The 17223-nt window shown below is 49.7% G+C and overlaps 1 protein-coding gene and 1 pseudogene across 1 annotated transcript; both read right to left on the bottom strand.

Moving 5' to 3' along the window:
* Nucleotides 1-5612: 5612 nt before the first annotated feature.
* Nucleotides 5613-6137, bottom strand: LOC136144755 (ferritin light chain pseudogene; annotated as a pseudogene).
* A 6510-nt stretch (nt 6138-12647) lies between these two features.
* Nucleotides 12648-15713, bottom strand: OLFML3 (olfactomedin like 3). Its single transcript, XM_065906647.1, has 3 exons — nt 15472-15713; nt 14252-14537; nt 12648-13943 (listed from the first exon to the last, which is right to left on the bottom strand). The coding sequence occupies exons 1-3, from the start codon at nt 15583-15585 to the stop codon at nt 13123-13125; spliced, it is 1221 nt and encodes a 406-aa protein (XP_065762719.1). The 5' UTR covers nt 15586-15713; the 3' UTR covers nt 12648-13122.
* Between the last annotated feature and the right edge of the window lie 1510 nt (nt 15714-17223).

Raw genomic sequence — 17223 nt, forward strand, 5'->3', positions numbered from 1 at the left:
CCCATTCTCTGCCCACCTTCAATCTTTCCCAGCTTCAGGGTCTTTTCCAATGAGTCAGTTCTTCACATCAGGTGGCCAAAGTATTGGAGTTTCAGCTTCAGCATCAGTCTTTCCAATGAATGTTCAGGACTGATTTCCTTTAGGATGGACTAGTTGGGTCTCCTTTCAGTTCAGGGGACTCTCAAGAGTCTTCTCCAACACCACAGTTCAAAAGCATCAATTCTTCAGCACTCAGCCTTTTTATAGTCCAACTCTCACTCCATACATGACTACTGGAAAAACCATAGCTTTGACTAGGTGGACCTTTGTTGGTTAGCTCAACTCAAAAAGAACTCCCTTAGCAATATGGCCTGATTGGGGGTTTGGGGCTTTTACTTCACTGTACACCTTAGAGGCAATTTATATTCTCATAAAACTCACCTCTTTCCTGACTATACTTGCATCCAACCATCTCCACACCTGGGCTTCTGCCAGTGTCCTCTCCTGGGACACCCTTTCAGTCCAGCCCTTCCTCTGAGGCCACCTCAAACACTACCACTTGATGGTACCTCTTAAAATTCCCCTTGTGGAGTATGACCACTCCCTCCTTGGAACTCTCATGAAGCACTGCTCTCTGACACCACTTATCCTAAACTACTCCAGCCACAGGCAGAGGAAAATCCATGCCTGTCTTATCATTCTATCCTTGGCCACCTCCGCATTTCCCCATCCCAACTAAGTAGTCAGTTTCTGAGGCCCAGAAGTCATCACGTCTTCTCGGCCCCCAGCACAAAGTCTGGCTCTCATTAAATGTGTTGGGAACCACTGCTTTGAGGATTGAAACCACCACGTTTGTGCTGTGTAGGGTGGGTGCCAAAGGCTCCGTAAACAGTGTCCTGTTTATTATTTCTGTGGGTGGCAGGCCTGGAGGTAAGTGCTCTTCAGAGGCTGCAGCCCAAGGCCAAGATGAATTCACAGGGGCATCCAGTGAGACTTGCTCCTGGGGATGCACAACCGGCAACAAGGTCCTGCTCCTAGGAGACTTGTAAGGCAAACTGTGTGCAAAAAAAGGAGAACTGGCCAGGGCTCTGGCTGCTGGCTCTCTCATGAGGGAAGCTGCTCTCCAGGAGAGCTTGTGTGCTGGCGTGTGCTCAGTCGTGTCTGACTCTTTGCAACGCTGTGGACTGTAGCCCGCCATGCTCCTCTGTCCATGGGGTTGGTTCTTCAGGCAAGAATGCTGGAGTGGGTTGCCATTTCCTACTCCAGGGGATCTTCCCGGCCCAGGGATCAAACCCGCGTCTCTTACATCTCCGTCACTGGCAAGTGGATTCTTTACCACTGAACGACCTGGGAAGCCCGCAGGAGCACCTACACCTGTGCAAACTCCCAGTCCGAAGCACTTGCCTTCAAGCTCACGGTGAACCAGTTTGGAAGGAGAGGACAGCCCTGGACGGTGAAGACCCTCCTTCCTCCCTTTGTGTCGTTTCCTCTCCCTGTCCTTCTCAAACATCCATGAAGCCTGAGGAGTAGCTACCACAGCTATAGGAGGAAGTCACGGTCGAGTCTGGGAAGACGGGTCCGTGAACAAGCAGTGACACACAGCAAGACAGAGTGACAGGTGCTGGAGCCAGGAGGGACTCCGGGGCAGGACGTCAGCAGGGGCACGCCTGCAGTGGCTCAGCTGAGTGATGACGAGTGTGGCGGCGATGGTGTGCAGAGGGGTCCTCCCTCCAGTCAGGCTGAGGACCCTCCAGAAGCTGACAATCCTCCCCCCACCACCACCACGAACAAAGTCCTCTTGTAGCACAAGTCTGACCACACTGCAGAGTGGCTTCTATTGATTCACGTCTTTAAACTAGCAGTCCACAAACTGTGAGACACGTTCTGCTGCCACTGCCGCTCAGTCGGGCCAGTCATGTCCGACTCTTCGGCACGGCAGGCAGGCAAGAAGACTGGAGTGGGTTGCCATTTCCTTCTCCAGGACAGGACAGTGAAAAGTGAAAGTGAGGTCGCTCAGTCGTGTCCGACTCTTCACGACCCCATGGACTATAGCCCACCAGGCTCCGCCGTCCATGGGATTCTCCAGGCGAGAGTACTGGAGTGGGTTGCCATTGCCTTCTCCAGAAGACATGTCCACACATGTCTTATTCACTGTTGTGAGGAAGCACAAAGTATATACTTCACCAATATCCATTACATTTATCACTAATCAATTGCCTGTCCAAGCTGGCTTTGACATTACAGTGCTCCCGCAGGTGCTGCTTTTCACATAAGCTCCATTCAGATTTCAGCATCTCTCAGTGACCTCCCCTAACTCAGATGTGTGTCTCACCTCCAGATTTGCTTCATGCTCTATAACTAGGCGGGCTTCCCAGGTGGCTCAGTAGTAAAGAATCCACCTGCCAATGTGGAAGCCACAGGAGATGTAGGTTCTGTCCCTGGGTTGGGAAGATCCCTTGGAGGAGAAAATGACAAGCCACCCCGGTATTCTTGTGTGGGAAATCCCACAGACAGAGGAGCCTGGTGGCTACAGTCTATGGGTCGCAAAGTTGGATGCGACTGAGCATGCACACACTATAACTAGGCGCTGGGCTTCGCTCACCACTGCATGGTGTTCTGACCTTGCAGTCTGAATGCCATCTATGACAGCATTTTCTGCTTTCTGATGACCACTCACAGCGGTTCAATCTCATAACAGGGTCCAAGTTCCATGGAAATCATATCCCCTTTGAGAGTACCTATTACAAGTTCCTTTTGTTTGTAATAATCAACTTTCCTAATGGTGCCTTTTTTATTTGTACAACGTCCCCTTTATCCTTCTTGCCAGTTTTCTCGACCCGTCCCATTCCCAGCAGTCACGAGGCACTCTATGATAAATCTTAACAGTGATCTGAGCAGCAGGTCTGTGTGTGGCTCTGTGATTTACAAAACACTTTCACATGTGCTATCTCCTTTTAGTCATCACACTGCCCCTGTGAGGGAGATACGAATATTGTTTTTACCTTACAGATGAGGAAACTGAGATTATGCAGGCAGAAAAGAGCTGAAGTACAACTTGAATTTCAGATGTCTGCTCTGTGCCCTGCCACTGTCCTGTCCTCAGGGAACTGGTAAGCCATGCTGATCTCTTCCAGACCATGAATCAGTAAGAGTGATGAGCTGCCTCCCTTGTCCTCATTAGAAACCCACAAAACATAAATCCCAATTTGTGGCTGATAATTTGTCTGCAATTTACAGGCTTTCAAATGAATACTAAAGCCCAGTTTAAATGAGATTACTTCTACCTCAATTTAAAATCCAGTGATAAAGACTTCCCTGGCCGTCCAGTGGTTAGGACTCTGCACCTTCACTGCTGTGAATCCAAGTTCAATCCCTGGTTGGGGAACTAAGTCTGCAAGCCACAAGTGACAGCCAAAAACCAAAACAAACAATCAAAAAAACCCACTGATAAAGCTAGCATTTCCCTTACCTACCTGTTTCTAGCTTACAACATTAAAATTTCCCTTAGATATCTAAACAATATACAGCAGTAAAAAATATTTCACCTCAATCTGGACTAAGCAGGGTTGGAAAGGATGGAGAGAGAAAGAAAAGGGAATTTGTAGGTCATAGTCAGGAATGAGAGGAAAAATCCACAGTTGTGATGTTTACCTCCCCTCTGCTGGGAGGAAAAAATGCTTAAGAATCCAGGTCATCAGGCAGATATTCCAGGGGTAGAACATTGAATCCTCAGTCACTACCAGCATAAACCGTACACCTGCTCCACAAATCACTGAGTAAACTGATCACATCATGCTGGAAGGCGCTGGAAGGCACTGGAAGGGCGTGGTGGGCTATAAAATACTTGCATGATTTGGTGACATTAAGCCTCTTCCAGATTAAAATAGGCCATACTTCCAGTCTGTAGAATACTCTGCCACTTTCCTTGTGACGCCAATAAAAGTACCTGGCATGACTGCCAACTTGAAATTTTTCAAAGCCCTTTAACTCTTGTTCCGTCTAAGCTTAAGTGGACGGCTGATTAGAAACAGTGATGGAGATTTCTCAGAGTGGCCCCAAAGGCTACAGGGAGAACTAACAGGTGACAGTGAAGGAGGAGAGAGGAGAAACATGGAGAAGAAAAGCATCATAGCCGCACTGTACACAGCATAATTGGTTCTGAAGGCATCAGGGCAAAGTGACACCATGCAGTAATTGATGCTGATAACCCTGAGTCACCAAGAGGTTAAATCATAGGTATGTCACTGCGAGCTGATCACTCAACTCATTTACAAAATATTTATCAGACACCTCATGTGCGCCTGACTCTGCCTGGATCCCCAGCATAGCAAGATGAATATGACATGGTCCCTGCCCTCAAAAGGCTCTCTGGACTTCAATTTCTTCGAGTGTAAAATGAGGGAGCTAATCTCAATGATTCCTAAGATTCCTTCCTAGAGGTCCTAAAACCTTTATGCATTAGGGCTTGAACCTCAACAGTCCTATGAGACAGTAATCCAGATAACATAATCCTATTTTGCTAATGAGCACCGAGACTCAAGGCGGTTAGCATCTGACTCAAGGTCACACAGTGGATGAGAAGCAAAGCTTGGACACTCAGCCACACAAACCCATCACACTGAGATGGAAAGGTCTTCTTTCTCCCTTCCCTGTGCTCGCTCCACACTGTCTTCCTTCCTCCAAGAGGACAGGCAGAATAGATGGAAAACAGCTCATGCATTTGACAGCTGCCTGGATTTCCAGGTCTCAAATACAATATTCAGAGCCACAAAACAAAAATCATGTGCAATTGGACAGTAATAAGTATCTGTAAGACCAAGTGCAACCAAAGTGCATCGAAGGATCTGTCAAAACCAACAGCAGAATAAATCCAAAAAGTCAACAGTGATGGCTACTAGGGACATGTGCTGAACAACTAAAATATCTCCGAGGGAGAAAACGTGGTAGAAGAGAAAACGCAGCTTGGGAGCACTGTATTTTTTAAAAAAGAAGAGAAAACTAAGACCCAAACACACACATCACTGCTGGTGGAGTTGGCTCAGGTGCAGAGGAAGGGTGGAGGTGCTTCCACACAGCCGGCTTTCTTCCCTCACCGCTGGCATAGGACGCCTGTCAACCCTGCTGTTGTTGATCATGTACCGATTACGGTGGGAAACAAGGGCTCTGTCTTCCAGTAGACAATGTACAAGTGGAGAGCGAAGGCAGCCAGAGAGCCAGTGGATTGAGACAGACGGCTGATCACCACACAGGATACCAGCTGCATACTGTCTGACATGAGACTGCAATTCACAGCCCTGGGGACAAGCATCCAGTGAGCACCTTTATTCTCCTGGATGTTGTGTTAGATATTTTATACACAGTAGTCCATCTACCACTCACAACACGTTTATGAGTGGGTAACACTCACTGACACTCAGAGAATTGATTTGCCCAGGATCATACAGCCAGTGAGTGGCTGAACAAGGATTATTTTTTTCCCCTTGGAGGCAAAAAGCTTTATTGTTTCTATTTAGTCCAAGGGTTGGGAGAGGGCTCCAGGGTGGTTTAAAAGCTGCCTAGTGGTTGCAGAGAGGGGCTTCAGACAGAAGCCCTATTAGGGGGGCTCCTCAAAGGCCGCTGAGCTCCTGAAGCTCCTAGCCGTGCTTGAGGGTGAGCCTTTGGAAGAGATATTCGCCCAGCCCAGCATGGGGACCAGCCAGCCTGTGGAAGTTGGTCAGGTGGTCACCCATCTTCTGAAGAGTTTCACCTCCTCATCTAGGAAGTGGTTCTCCAGGAGGTCACCGAGGTGGGTTCTGCGTGGGCAGAACCTAGGCCATGCAGATCCAATATGGCCAGGTTCGGGTTCTTCTGTACGAGAAGGGTGGCTTCCATAGTGTCCTGGGTTTTACACCACTCATCTTGAGATGGCTTCTGCACATCCTGGAGGAGGACATGACCACCCCACTGGTTTTGCATTTTCAAGAGACCCTTCGCACCCTCATGCTTCTCCTCAGCCAATTTGTTAAAAAAAGTGGCCCAGGCCCTCCAGAGCCACATCATCTCAGTGGAAATAGAAGCCCAGAAAGAGGTAGGCGTAGGAGGCTGGCAGACATGTTGACCAGGTGGTGGACAGCGGGTTCCACCTTAGCGGAACAATTCTGACAAATGTGGGAGTTCATCAGTTCAGTTCAGTTCAGTCACTCAGTTGTGTCTGACTCTTTGCGACCCCATGGACTGCAGCACGCCAGGCTTCCCTGTCCTTCACCATCTCCTGGAGCTTGCTCAAACTCACGTCCATAGAGTCAGTGATGCCATCCAACCATCTCAACCTTTGTCATCTCCTTCTCCTGCCTTCAGTCTTTCCCAGCATCAGGGTCTTTTCCAATGAGTCAGTTTTTCACATCAGTTCATGGTTGATCAGTAGTAAGGAGTTAAGCTCAAAATATGATGTTGGCTAAATATCGTATTTTAACACATATACATGGGATCTAGAAAGATGATACTGATGAACCTATTTGCAGGGCAGCAATGGAGACGCAGACGTAGAGAACAGACTTGTGGACACAGTAGGGGAAAGAGAGGGTGGGGCGAATTGAGGGAGTAGCATGGAAACATATACATTACCACATGTAAAACAGATAGCCAGTGGGAATTTCCTGTATGATGCAGGGAGTTAGAACCGGTGCTCTGTGACAACCTAGGGGAGGGGGTGGAAGGTGGAAGGAAAGCTCAAGAGGGAGGGGACATAGGCACACCTGTGGCTGATTCATGTTGATGTATGGCAGAAGCCAATACAATATTGTAAAGCAATTACCCTCCAGTTAAAAATAATTTTCTTTAAAAAGCAAAAAAAAAAAAATGGTGTTGGTTGATAGAGGACAACTGAGTGGCTGATTCCAAAGGCTGCAACTGGAAAAAATGTTGGAGGATGGTCAGAGCCTGGAGCAAGGGCCCTGCCTGGGTCTTTTTCATCCAAGCACGAGACAGATCCATGGGACCACGGCGGCGCACAGCACCTGAGCAAGGATTTGAACTCAGCTTGCATTCAGAGCTCCAGCTCTTCCAGCTCCTCTGCATAGCCTCTAAGACTGTTTTCTGGCCCCACAACACTTATCACGATGCAATCTTAGACAAATCATTAAATCTCTTATAATCCTCAGGTTCCTGAGAACTGCCTGTCTCATGGAATTGTTGTAGAGTCCGAGGAGATAAAAAGCATGAGCCTTTCTTAATCTGAGAAGACTCCTGAAATCAAGATGATGGTGATAATAATAACAATGCTTATTGAGCACCTATTATGTGCCAGGCACTGGTTTGCTGCTTTACAAGGATTACCTCATTTGGTTCTCACAGCAATATATGGTATTGGTATTATCTGCATTCTACAGATGAAGAAACCCAGGCTCGAAGAGAAGTGATAGGAAATGGCAGGGCTGAGGAGGGAATGGGCTTAACTACCCCATGATGCCTGCTGTGAACCAGATGCTGAACAACAAAGGTCTCCCCACTGCCTTCTGTAGTTTTATTGCCTTCCTCCCCTGTGGCCACAGGGCTTAGCCTACTTTGAGACGTTCTCCTTAGATGTAGGAGCTAGAAATTGTCACTGTGAGAAGGCCAGCATGTCCCGCAGTTGAAAAGAGACTGCATTCTGTTTTTATCTGTAGCTTGTCTTTGTCCAACTGAATTGAAAAATGCCATCAAAAACGTTTACTTCTTGTCGACCTGAGTTAAGGGGCAAATTTGCAGAGTTCCAAGGGTTCACAATCTCCTGGGGGACCACGAATACAGTATTTATTGAGCCCCATCTCTGAGCCAGGGTCTGGGTGAGGCCCTGGGGACACAAAGAATAGCAAAACACCACACATGGTGGTACCGGCTCCACCTGGTATGTGCACAGGTAAATCAGGGCTCAGAGGGAAAAGACCTTGACCCTGCGGGAGGGTGGTGGGGGCCAAGGGAGATTGGAAACAGCCAGGAAAGCCTCGCAGTGGAAGTGGGGCTTCAGAGCTACATTCTGATAGCCTGCACTGCTAAAAAGTTGGCATATATCGTCTCTAATCCTCATTGCAACAATCCTCTTGGGCAGGTGTTATTATCTCATAGATAAGGTATTAAGTAACTTGCCCAGAGCATCAGAGCAGAGTCAGATTGCTGACCCAAGGAGCGCTGTGACTCCAAGTTTGCCAGACCCTAAAGTCACATCAGGCTGCTGCAGAGAATACAGTGTTACAAGCGAGGATGGAGAAAGAAACACACACCACTTGAGGGGCTAGAACAGAGGAGGGTAACTGAGTCGCCATCTGTGAGGTGTCATGAAGGACAAACGGTGTGAGCCAGCCATGGTACAATGACTCAGGACAGGTCTGCAGAGACCCTTCATTATTCTAGTGAGTCCTCTAGGTCCTAGGCAGGGAGGAACACTCTAAAGCAGGGGTCCTCAACCCCTCTAGCAGACCCCCTGCCTGTTAGGAAGCAGGCCACACAACAGGAGGTGGGCAGTGAGGAGGGAAGCTTCATCTGTATTTACAGCTCCTCCCCATAACTCCCTTTAGTGCCTAAGCTCCCCCTTCTGTCAGATCAGTGGAGGCATTAGATTCTCATAGGAGCGCAAATCCTACTGTAATTGCTCATGCGAGGGATCTAGGGATCTAGTTTGCATGCTCCTTATGAGAACCATCTCGAAACCATCTTCCCCACACCAGTGCGTGGAGAAACTGTCTTCCACAAAACTGGTCCCTGGTGCCAAAAAGTCGGAGGTCACTACTCTAAAGAGTCAAGGCCTCAAGGCCATGTGCCCAACAATTCAGGGGATAGGGTGATTTTTTTTGGTGGGAAGGTAAGGTAAGATGAGGAATCAGATTTGGGTTGTAGGAAACCTACTCATATGACTTGAGCAAAAAAAATAAGAAAAGCAAACCAAAAAAAAGGGACTATTTAAGGATTGGGGCATTTTGTAGAGGTATTGTGACCACAGGAGGGCTGGTTGAGATCACTGCTCACGGCCGCACCAGCTGCCCCCTCCCTCCTGCCTCTGCTTCTGTCTGGTGTCTCCTCGTCCTTTGCCCTCTGTGGTCTGGTTCTCACTATCTTTCCGTGGCAAGGAAAAGATGCTTCCAGACAATCTCTCAGACCTGACGTCTCTGATTGCAGTTCTAAATCCCCAGGAAAGAGAATCTGATTTGTTCCCCTTGGGCCACACAGTTGTGGATGAGGAGGTAGGGTGTCCACTCTCAGAGAAGGCGGAGTTGGGGAGGCTGGAGGTCCTGACCCGGAGGTCATGTCAGGGTGTTCTGGAGATGTGTCCAACTCCAGATATCGTCAGAACCCATGTTCTAGAGAGAGGCTGCCAAGAGGCTTTCATTTTGACTTTCTCATTCTGCTCTGCAAAGCAATACACTGGCTTCCACATTTATAATTCTTCTGTGGCATAATTAAATCCATAAATAAAGATTTAATCTTTGAAGCTCTGCATTGTGAGGGCAGAATTTAAAGAGCAGGCAGAGGAGAGCTTACCAGCCCTGGTGGCCGGGGCAGCAAAGGATGCATCCTGGCTGCTGGGGCAGAGGAACAGGAGAGGCTGAAGCTGCAGAGAGCAGCCAAGGGCAAAAGGATGGCTCCTGCCCTCTGGCTGACGCCTGGAAGAGCCCTCCTGGAGCAGAGACGGCACTGCTGAGGCTTAAGGTCCTATCCTGCAGGCTGGGAGACACACCAGGACGGTCTCCGCAGCTCTCATAGTGAGCATGTTCTGACCTAAAGCAGGTAGAGATATAAGGATCGGAGGAAGAGGATGCTTCCAGGAGACTTGGGGAAGGGTCCCTATGCAAGGAGAAGGAATCCAGAAAGTCTGAGACTGGAGGAGGAAAAGGGAAAGGACTCTGGCTCCTGTTTAGCTCAGAGCTCGATCCTGGAGGAATCACTGCCAGCTGAATCAACAACTTCATTCCTTATAACTCGGCCCTCTCCCTCCCCACCATCTGGGACTCAGACAACACTGGCTCAGGTTCCTCCATGAAAAAGTGACAATATGAACATGTTGGTTTCTCTCATGGGCAGACACAAAGGCCAGCACTGGGGAGGAGAGGATATTGAGAATAAAGAGGAGAGCTGGGAAGTGAGAGTGGGGAACTCTTGAGGGCAGAGTAGGGGTAAAAGGGACCCTTTCAACCCTGCTTGTGATGCAGACACGCCTGGACCCAAACATCTGGCAGACAGCTGTCCCCACAGCAGCAGCACCTCCTGCTTCTTGACTCCATTCCTGCATCCCCATCCCTGGTGGTTATTGTCTTCGGGCTGGGGGTTGGAGGCAGATGTGGAACTTCCCTATGGACTCTTAGCCCCTCTTTCCCCCATTAGGGCCTCTGCTTCCCACTGTCTTTTGTTCAACCCAAACCAGAGGTCATAACCTGCTTCTGTCAAGTGACATGTAATGGAGGGTCTGAGAAGGGGCTGTAAAGCTGTTTTCTGATGATAGGATTCAGCCACCAAGGTGCTCTCTCTGAGCAGCAGTTAATTTCTGTTAATGAATTTGGACAGTTCACTGGATCTGCCCACACAGTTCCACTCACCTTCTTAAAACGGCTTCCAAAATAGCGCTAGCTATTGTATGGGAGCCAAAAAGGAAAAAAAAGAAAAAGAAAAGCAAAAAGTAAGAAGTGACAAGACCTCAGAGATTTCTGTCCTTTCAGAAAAGTCTGAGTGAAATTTTCCAAAAAAATTTTAAGCAAAAAAAAACAATAAAAAAATAAAAAAGCTGCTTTTTTCCTCATTGAGGAACCCGGGAAAGAAAAATGACATAAAGATAGGCACACACCTGGTGAGGTTGAAGGACCAGTTTTTAGTCCTCACTCCTCACACTGACGGAGAAGGCAATGGCAACCCACTCCAGTACTCTTGCCTGGAAAATCCCATGGACAGAGGAGCCTGGTAGGCTGCAGTCCATGGGGTCACTAAGAATCGGACACGACTGAATGACTTCACGTTCACATTTCACTTTCATGCATTGGAGAAGGAAATGGCAACCCACTCCCGTGTTCTTGCCTGGAGAATCCCAGGGACGGGGGAGCCTGGTGGGCTGCCGTCTATGGGGTCGCACAGAGTCGGACTGGACTGAAGCGACTTAGCAGCAGCAGCAGCCTCACACTGATGTCATTTACACAGAGTCCCAGAGCTATTCCCTCCTCAGGGTCTTCAAAAAGCCACTTCTGCCGTTTGGTGCGGTAGCAAGATACCACTACAGACAGGGCCCCGTCCTCTGTCCAGCAGCTTAGGGTCCGGCCCTTACCGCGGGTCACCTTAAGGAGCAGAGCTCCTCCCCTCCGCCCCGCCCCGTGTACACGCCCCCTCCTCGGAGCCGGGACCCTGCCTCCGGGCCTGCGGGAACTCCTCCCTCCTCCACAGCCTCTCGTGCGCTGCGGAACCAGATGTTCCGTGGGCAGACCCCTCTGTGGGCTGACAGGTGGTGATTACTGCTGCCAGCCTCACATTACGGAGAACTGAATGGGAGCGAGCCCCCACCCGTCCCGGGCTCCCCACAATAGGGCCTTTGTGAGGTGCTGCAGGGCTTTCTTTTCCCCTGCCGCCCCAACCCACGTCAGGAGCAGCTCTGCCTGGGGAGACAAGACAGAAGGAGGATCGCAGGGCCCTGACAGAAACCTTACCCTGGGTGGGGGCTGGGTGAGGGAGAGAGATATCCTCAGGGGAAAAGACCAGGTCCCTTTCCCCTCCTGCCAGGAGATTGATAACCAAGAGGACCCCCCACCCCCACCCCCAGGGCTGCTCGAGGTCAATTTCACTGTCAAAGAAGTGGATCTTGTCCATCAGAGGGCCTTGCTCCTTGATGTTGGACGTGAGGATGAGGCTGGAACAGGGCCTGGTACCGAGCTTACCAGATGCCTAGAGAATGGGCTCCAAAACCTGGGTTTCCGTCTCCTGTCCCTTCTCCCTTCCTGCACTGGCCTTCTCCATGTCTCGACCAGAGGCCAGGGTGCTAGGCAGCAAAGGGTTAAGTTTCCAGGACTTCTGGACAGACTTCCCCGAGGTCAGGGCCTGGGGTAGGTAGGTGGGGGCGAGGTGGGTGGAGAGGAGGATGTGTTGGGAAACTGGTAAGGACGTGGTCACTGCCCCTCCTCCTCGCCCAAACCGCAGACGCCATGGCAGCCGGAAAATCAGAGCGCTGCAGACCGGAGCACAGTTGAGCAACGGGCCCTGGGCCATGCCAGAGATGGGAGCGGGCTTCAGCGTGGGGGCGGCGCAGAGTCCACTTCAGAAGTGAGACAGTTCTTACCGAACACACATGTATATTCAGGGCTCTAGTTCCCACATTCGACTGCAGTGTGACTAAAATCCATTTTCTGCCTCAAAACCTCAGGGAATTGGAATTAGAAACTCTGCCCCTGGGCCCTGGTCCCACGGCCACAGGCACGGTGCCATTTGGGGTTCTGGGAAGGCTGGTGTGGGCGATGGTGGGTGTGGAGGGAGGCCTTCTGCCCAACCTCCCTAAGTGGTGGATACTCCGCCTCCCCAGGCGCCTCCTGATGAAGTCTGTAACTAGAGAAGCCCCTCTGCCTCGGCCTGGGAGCCCAGCCAAGGCCCTAAAGTGGCTTAAGGAGTGGCTATGTGGCGGAGGAGAAAATGGACGATCATGGGGAGAAATCTGATCCAAGGGCTACCCCAAACACACACAGGCGAGGAGCAGTGGATTTTCCTTTTAATGCAAAAGTCTGCAGTACAGAATGAGTCCCATTCTCTAGGGCACTGAAGAGAAAGGGAGAGGGGGCAGAGCTAAAAGTCTCCTCCTCACCCTCTCTCCCCTGACTCCCACTGAGGCCAGAAATACTCTGTTGCCTGATCATTGGGGTTGCCCCCATATATTTAAGGGTCAGAGCTCTGAAACTGGGTCATCTTTCACTGGTTTGTAGTTTGTTTACATGGGGCAGCAGAGGAGTGAACATTTGGGGCTTTCTCTCTTTTAGCTCAGAAAGGATTCCTTAAGATCTGGAGTCCCATGTGAAATGCATGGGGCCAGGAGAATATAGCTTCCGTGGATTAAAAACACGAGATTTGAATCACAACTTGTCCACATCTGGAGAATGAGGAGCAGGAAATTTAGTCAGGATATAAATGTATGGAGGTGAAAGAGATTTAAAAAAAACAAGACCAGCTCCCTCAAACTTCTTCCTCTTTCTTCCTCATCTCCAGCTTATAGACAATCTGGTAGCCATCATCCCAGGCGTAGAGCTGGCGCTCACGGGGGTTGTAGCGCAGGCTGGCATGGGCACCATATCGGCGGGGGAAATAAGGGAGTGCTGCCCTTTCCGGGGTCAGGGTGCCGCTGGCATCAAAGGAGCATTGGATGCGAGCCCGACTGGCAGGGCGGGTGTTATAGACGACGTAGAGGGTCCCACAGATGACAAAGGCGGCCTCGGCGTTCTCTCGGGGACATGGGGTATCCCATTGCTGCTCTGTGTCCAGTGTCTGTGGGTCTAACTTGGCCAGACACAAGTGCCTGTCATCCTCCTGGGTGGCATAGACAGCCCAAAGGCCCTCCTCGTCAGCCGCCAGGTCTATGTATGTGTCTGCCGTCAGCCCGTACGGGGGGATCAAACCCTCTGCTGGGAACACTGAACTGTCCACCACCGTCCGGTTTGCCAGGTGGAACTTGATGAGCTGCAAAGTGTTCTGCAACTCACCGCCCCCTCCAGGTCCTCCAGGGGGCCTCCGGGCATAATACAGAAAGCCACCATATACCAGCTGGCCCGTGCCTACCCAGGGGAAGGGCACCCGGACCCGGGAAGCCTTCCGGGCGGCCATGGCAAGGGTGAAGTCACGCAGTCTTGGGAAGACAAAGGCTGTGTCGTTCTGGGTCCCATCTAACACGTAGATCTTCTCTGCTGGGCCCAGTGGATCCTTTGTCCATAGACCGGCTGGGCCACCGAACCGCTTCAGGATCTTCATTGATCTCACCTGAGAGATCGTGTAGCCACAGTCTCGTGGGAAAGGAGAAAATCACAGGACAAGGAAATACAGGCAAGAGTTAGATGCTCACTGCAGGAACCTCGCTGGGTGGGCAGTTTGGACAAGAGCGGGCATTTACCCAGTGGATGCCTCTACTCTATGGAAGATTGGGAGAAAGGGCATCAGAGGCCTGGGTCCCAAGAAACTCTCCTTAATGAGCCTGATATTACAGAGACTTCCCTAAAAGAGACTCCAGAAGATAGAGCCAGATAGACTGGGATAAGGAGAAAAAAGGGAAAGACTCAAGGAAGAACACAGGGGTCTGTTTCAGATTGCTTACCTGTTATCATATCGTACTTCTCATTTCTTCTGCCCTTGCCTTTGGTCCCAGGGCCTCCGGTCACCTTCTCATCAACCTCTACACAGGGTAGGGCTGGATTCTGGGTTTCCAGATAGTCCACCTCCCGCTCCAGACGGTCTACTCTCCCGGAGATGGTGTCGGCTTCGGTTCTGAGTGCCTCCCGCTCCTTCTCAGCCACCTCCAGCAGCGGCAGCATCTTGTTCTTGAAGTCCCGCAGCTCAGCAGCATGCCGACTACTCTGGTCCTGGCACTGGGCCAGCCGTTCCTGAAGGGATGGGGCAGCGGGAGGGAGGGCTGCAGGGTCACAACTCCCAGGCAGGAAGAGGCCCGAGCAGGGAGTCAGGAATGGAAAAAGGCACAAACTCAGGCAGGCATCAGCATTCCCCGCAATCCCCAAAGGAAATAAAATGTTCAAGATGCTAAATGTGCAAAGAGCCAGGCTAAGACCCATGCAGGCCCCTATCCTGACTTTGCATCCTCTGGCCTACTGTCTGTGAGCAGTGCCACTGAATCATCTGAGCCTCTAGGGCAGTCTAAGTGCATGAAGGTGAGAAGGAATCTCTGCTCCGTTATGCTATCCCCCTCTTAGGAATTAGGATGCTACAGGCTCCAAGCCATTAAATAGGCAGAAAGTTGCAGATTCTCTGAGAACTTCCAACTTTTAATAGAACCATCAGCTCCTCTTGAGATGGATAAATCCTTGCAATTCTAGCTCTCACTTCCACTCTGTTCCCTTATCCCATTGAATCCCAGAGCTGAAACACAGAGGTATATTTGCTTTGGAACTGCGCTATGAATGTGGGCTTCCTTGGTGGCTCAGTGGTAAAGAATTTGCCTGCAATCCAGGAGATGCAGAAGACTTGGGTTCAATCCGTGGGTCGGGAAGATCCCCTGGAGTAGGAAATGGCAACCCATTCCAGTATTCTTGCCTTAAGAATCCTATGGACAGAGGAGCCTTGAGGGCTACAGTTCACGGGGTCTCAAGAGTCAGTCAAGTCTGAGCACACATGCCCTGCACTCTATGGATGTGGGGAAAGAGGAAGGTTTGCAATTCTGAGAATCCTCTTATTAAAAGATGGAGTTTTCTGTAGGTACTTACAGAGCCTAATTTGTCATCCATCCCCAGGTCCCTGACAAACTGGGTGAATCAACTTAGAAGATATGGAATCCTTCCGGGCTGGGCCAGAAGAGTCACTTACCTCCAAGGCAGCTAATCGGCGTTCCATGTATTCCACAAGGTGGTGCTGCTGTCCTTGAAGGGGTCCCAACCATGCCCAAAGGAACATGACGAGGAGCAGAGTGCGGGGCCCCATGGCAGTGGCAGAGTAGGGCCAGAGTGTGTAGTCGTGTGCGGTCGGCCTCTTCCACTCAAGCCGGCGGGTTAGCTCTGGAGGCGGGGTGGGGGCGGTGCCTCCTCTCCTTCTCCATCCCTGGTCTCTCTCACTACTCTGGAATGCTTTCACAGTCTCTTTAAGGCCCTCCTCCTTTCCGCCTGGATTGATCAAACACAGATGGCCCTATTGCAGAGCAGCCAGAAGCTTTAACCACTTCCCGCCTAGGCTGCAGGCTCCCCAGGAGAGGAGAAGCGGACTGGAAACTCTAGGGCAAAGGCCTTCTGGGCAGTCATCCAGGAAAAGGAGCTAGAAGGGGGAGGCAGAAACCCCAGAGAAAACTCAGCAAACTCTTTATTTCTGCTTTAGAATGCTTCCGATGCTGACTTCAGAAACATTCTTCATTTATCCTTTCCTTTCCCAGCAGTAACAGCATGGATTGTTTTCTGCCTTTGGTGGAAGCTGGAAGCGGGGGTCTGAGAAGAGGTGGGAAAAAAGGCCATAGTACTCACATCTGTAGGACCTTCCTCTACAGCTCGCTGGCGCCATCTTGTGCTAAGCACCTGGTGTCAGCTCAGAATTAGCAGGAAAACCAAGGCTTAGACTTCACCTCCAGTGGAAAATTTTCCACAAGGCAAGCCAAGTAGGCCGAATTTACAAGGGTTTTCATGATTAAAATGCACCTTTCCCCACAGACTATCCAATTACTTAAGGAGCCTCTCTTTGATTTAGACTAAGAAAGACAATGTAACTGAGATTAAAACGAAAGAAACAAAAAACCCAAAACAGGTCATTGAGAAATTCGTAAATTAATTCTTGATTATCTGGAAGAGAGTCTGACAGCAGTCATTCTATATAGTCTTCCTTTGCCTGAAAGCTCCTAGAATATTATCTTACCAAAACTAGAGAGTGTTCACTGAGTTCACACTAATTTTACACTCATTTAGGAGGGAAAAATCTGAAAAATTTATGTTTGTAGTCTAAATTAAATGTACTCTGACTTCCCTACTAATGGGAGAGAACAGACTATTGATAATTTCTTTTGGTTATGGCTCCAAAGGGCGTTTCTAACTGTTTTCTCATTTCTATATTCCAACTATGACTGCAGGAGCCCCAAATGAATTAATAGCCACTGTAAGATAGACTTGTCTTGAAACACATACGTCAAAAGAAGTCAAATGAACATAGCATGTATTCAGAGACCCTCAGTGATGAATCTAGACAAATCAGGAGAAATTTAATTCACTTTAATCATGAGAAATCTGATCAGAAATTCTCCTCTAAAAAACAAAAACTAGTCTTCTAACAAGGCAGCTTGAAAGTAGGGGAAAATAGCATCATCTTGTGGTTATTCTTATTTTCATTTTGGTACTTTAAATATTTGGTGGAACATGGTAGGAAGCAATTTCATTAATGAGTGTCAGAAGTTTCTGCCTTTTCCAAAGGGCTAGATCCAGATGCTCTTAAGTTAGGGCCCCGCACACTCCATTCTGGGGAAGTGTCCCCTACCAGGCCCTAGTCAGTTCTGCTGTGGAGACTTGTATGAATAAGGAACTTGTCTCTAACATTCTACCAGTCTTCAGATGCAACGTATTCAGCCACTCCAAAGATGCCATTGTT

This window comes from Muntiacus reevesi, chromosome 1, assembly GCF_963930625.1.
Source record: "Muntiacus reevesi chromosome 1, mMunRee1.1, whole genome shotgun sequence".
Taxonomy (NCBI): Eukaryota; Metazoa; Chordata; class Mammalia; order Artiodactyla; family Cervidae; genus Muntiacus; species Muntiacus reevesi.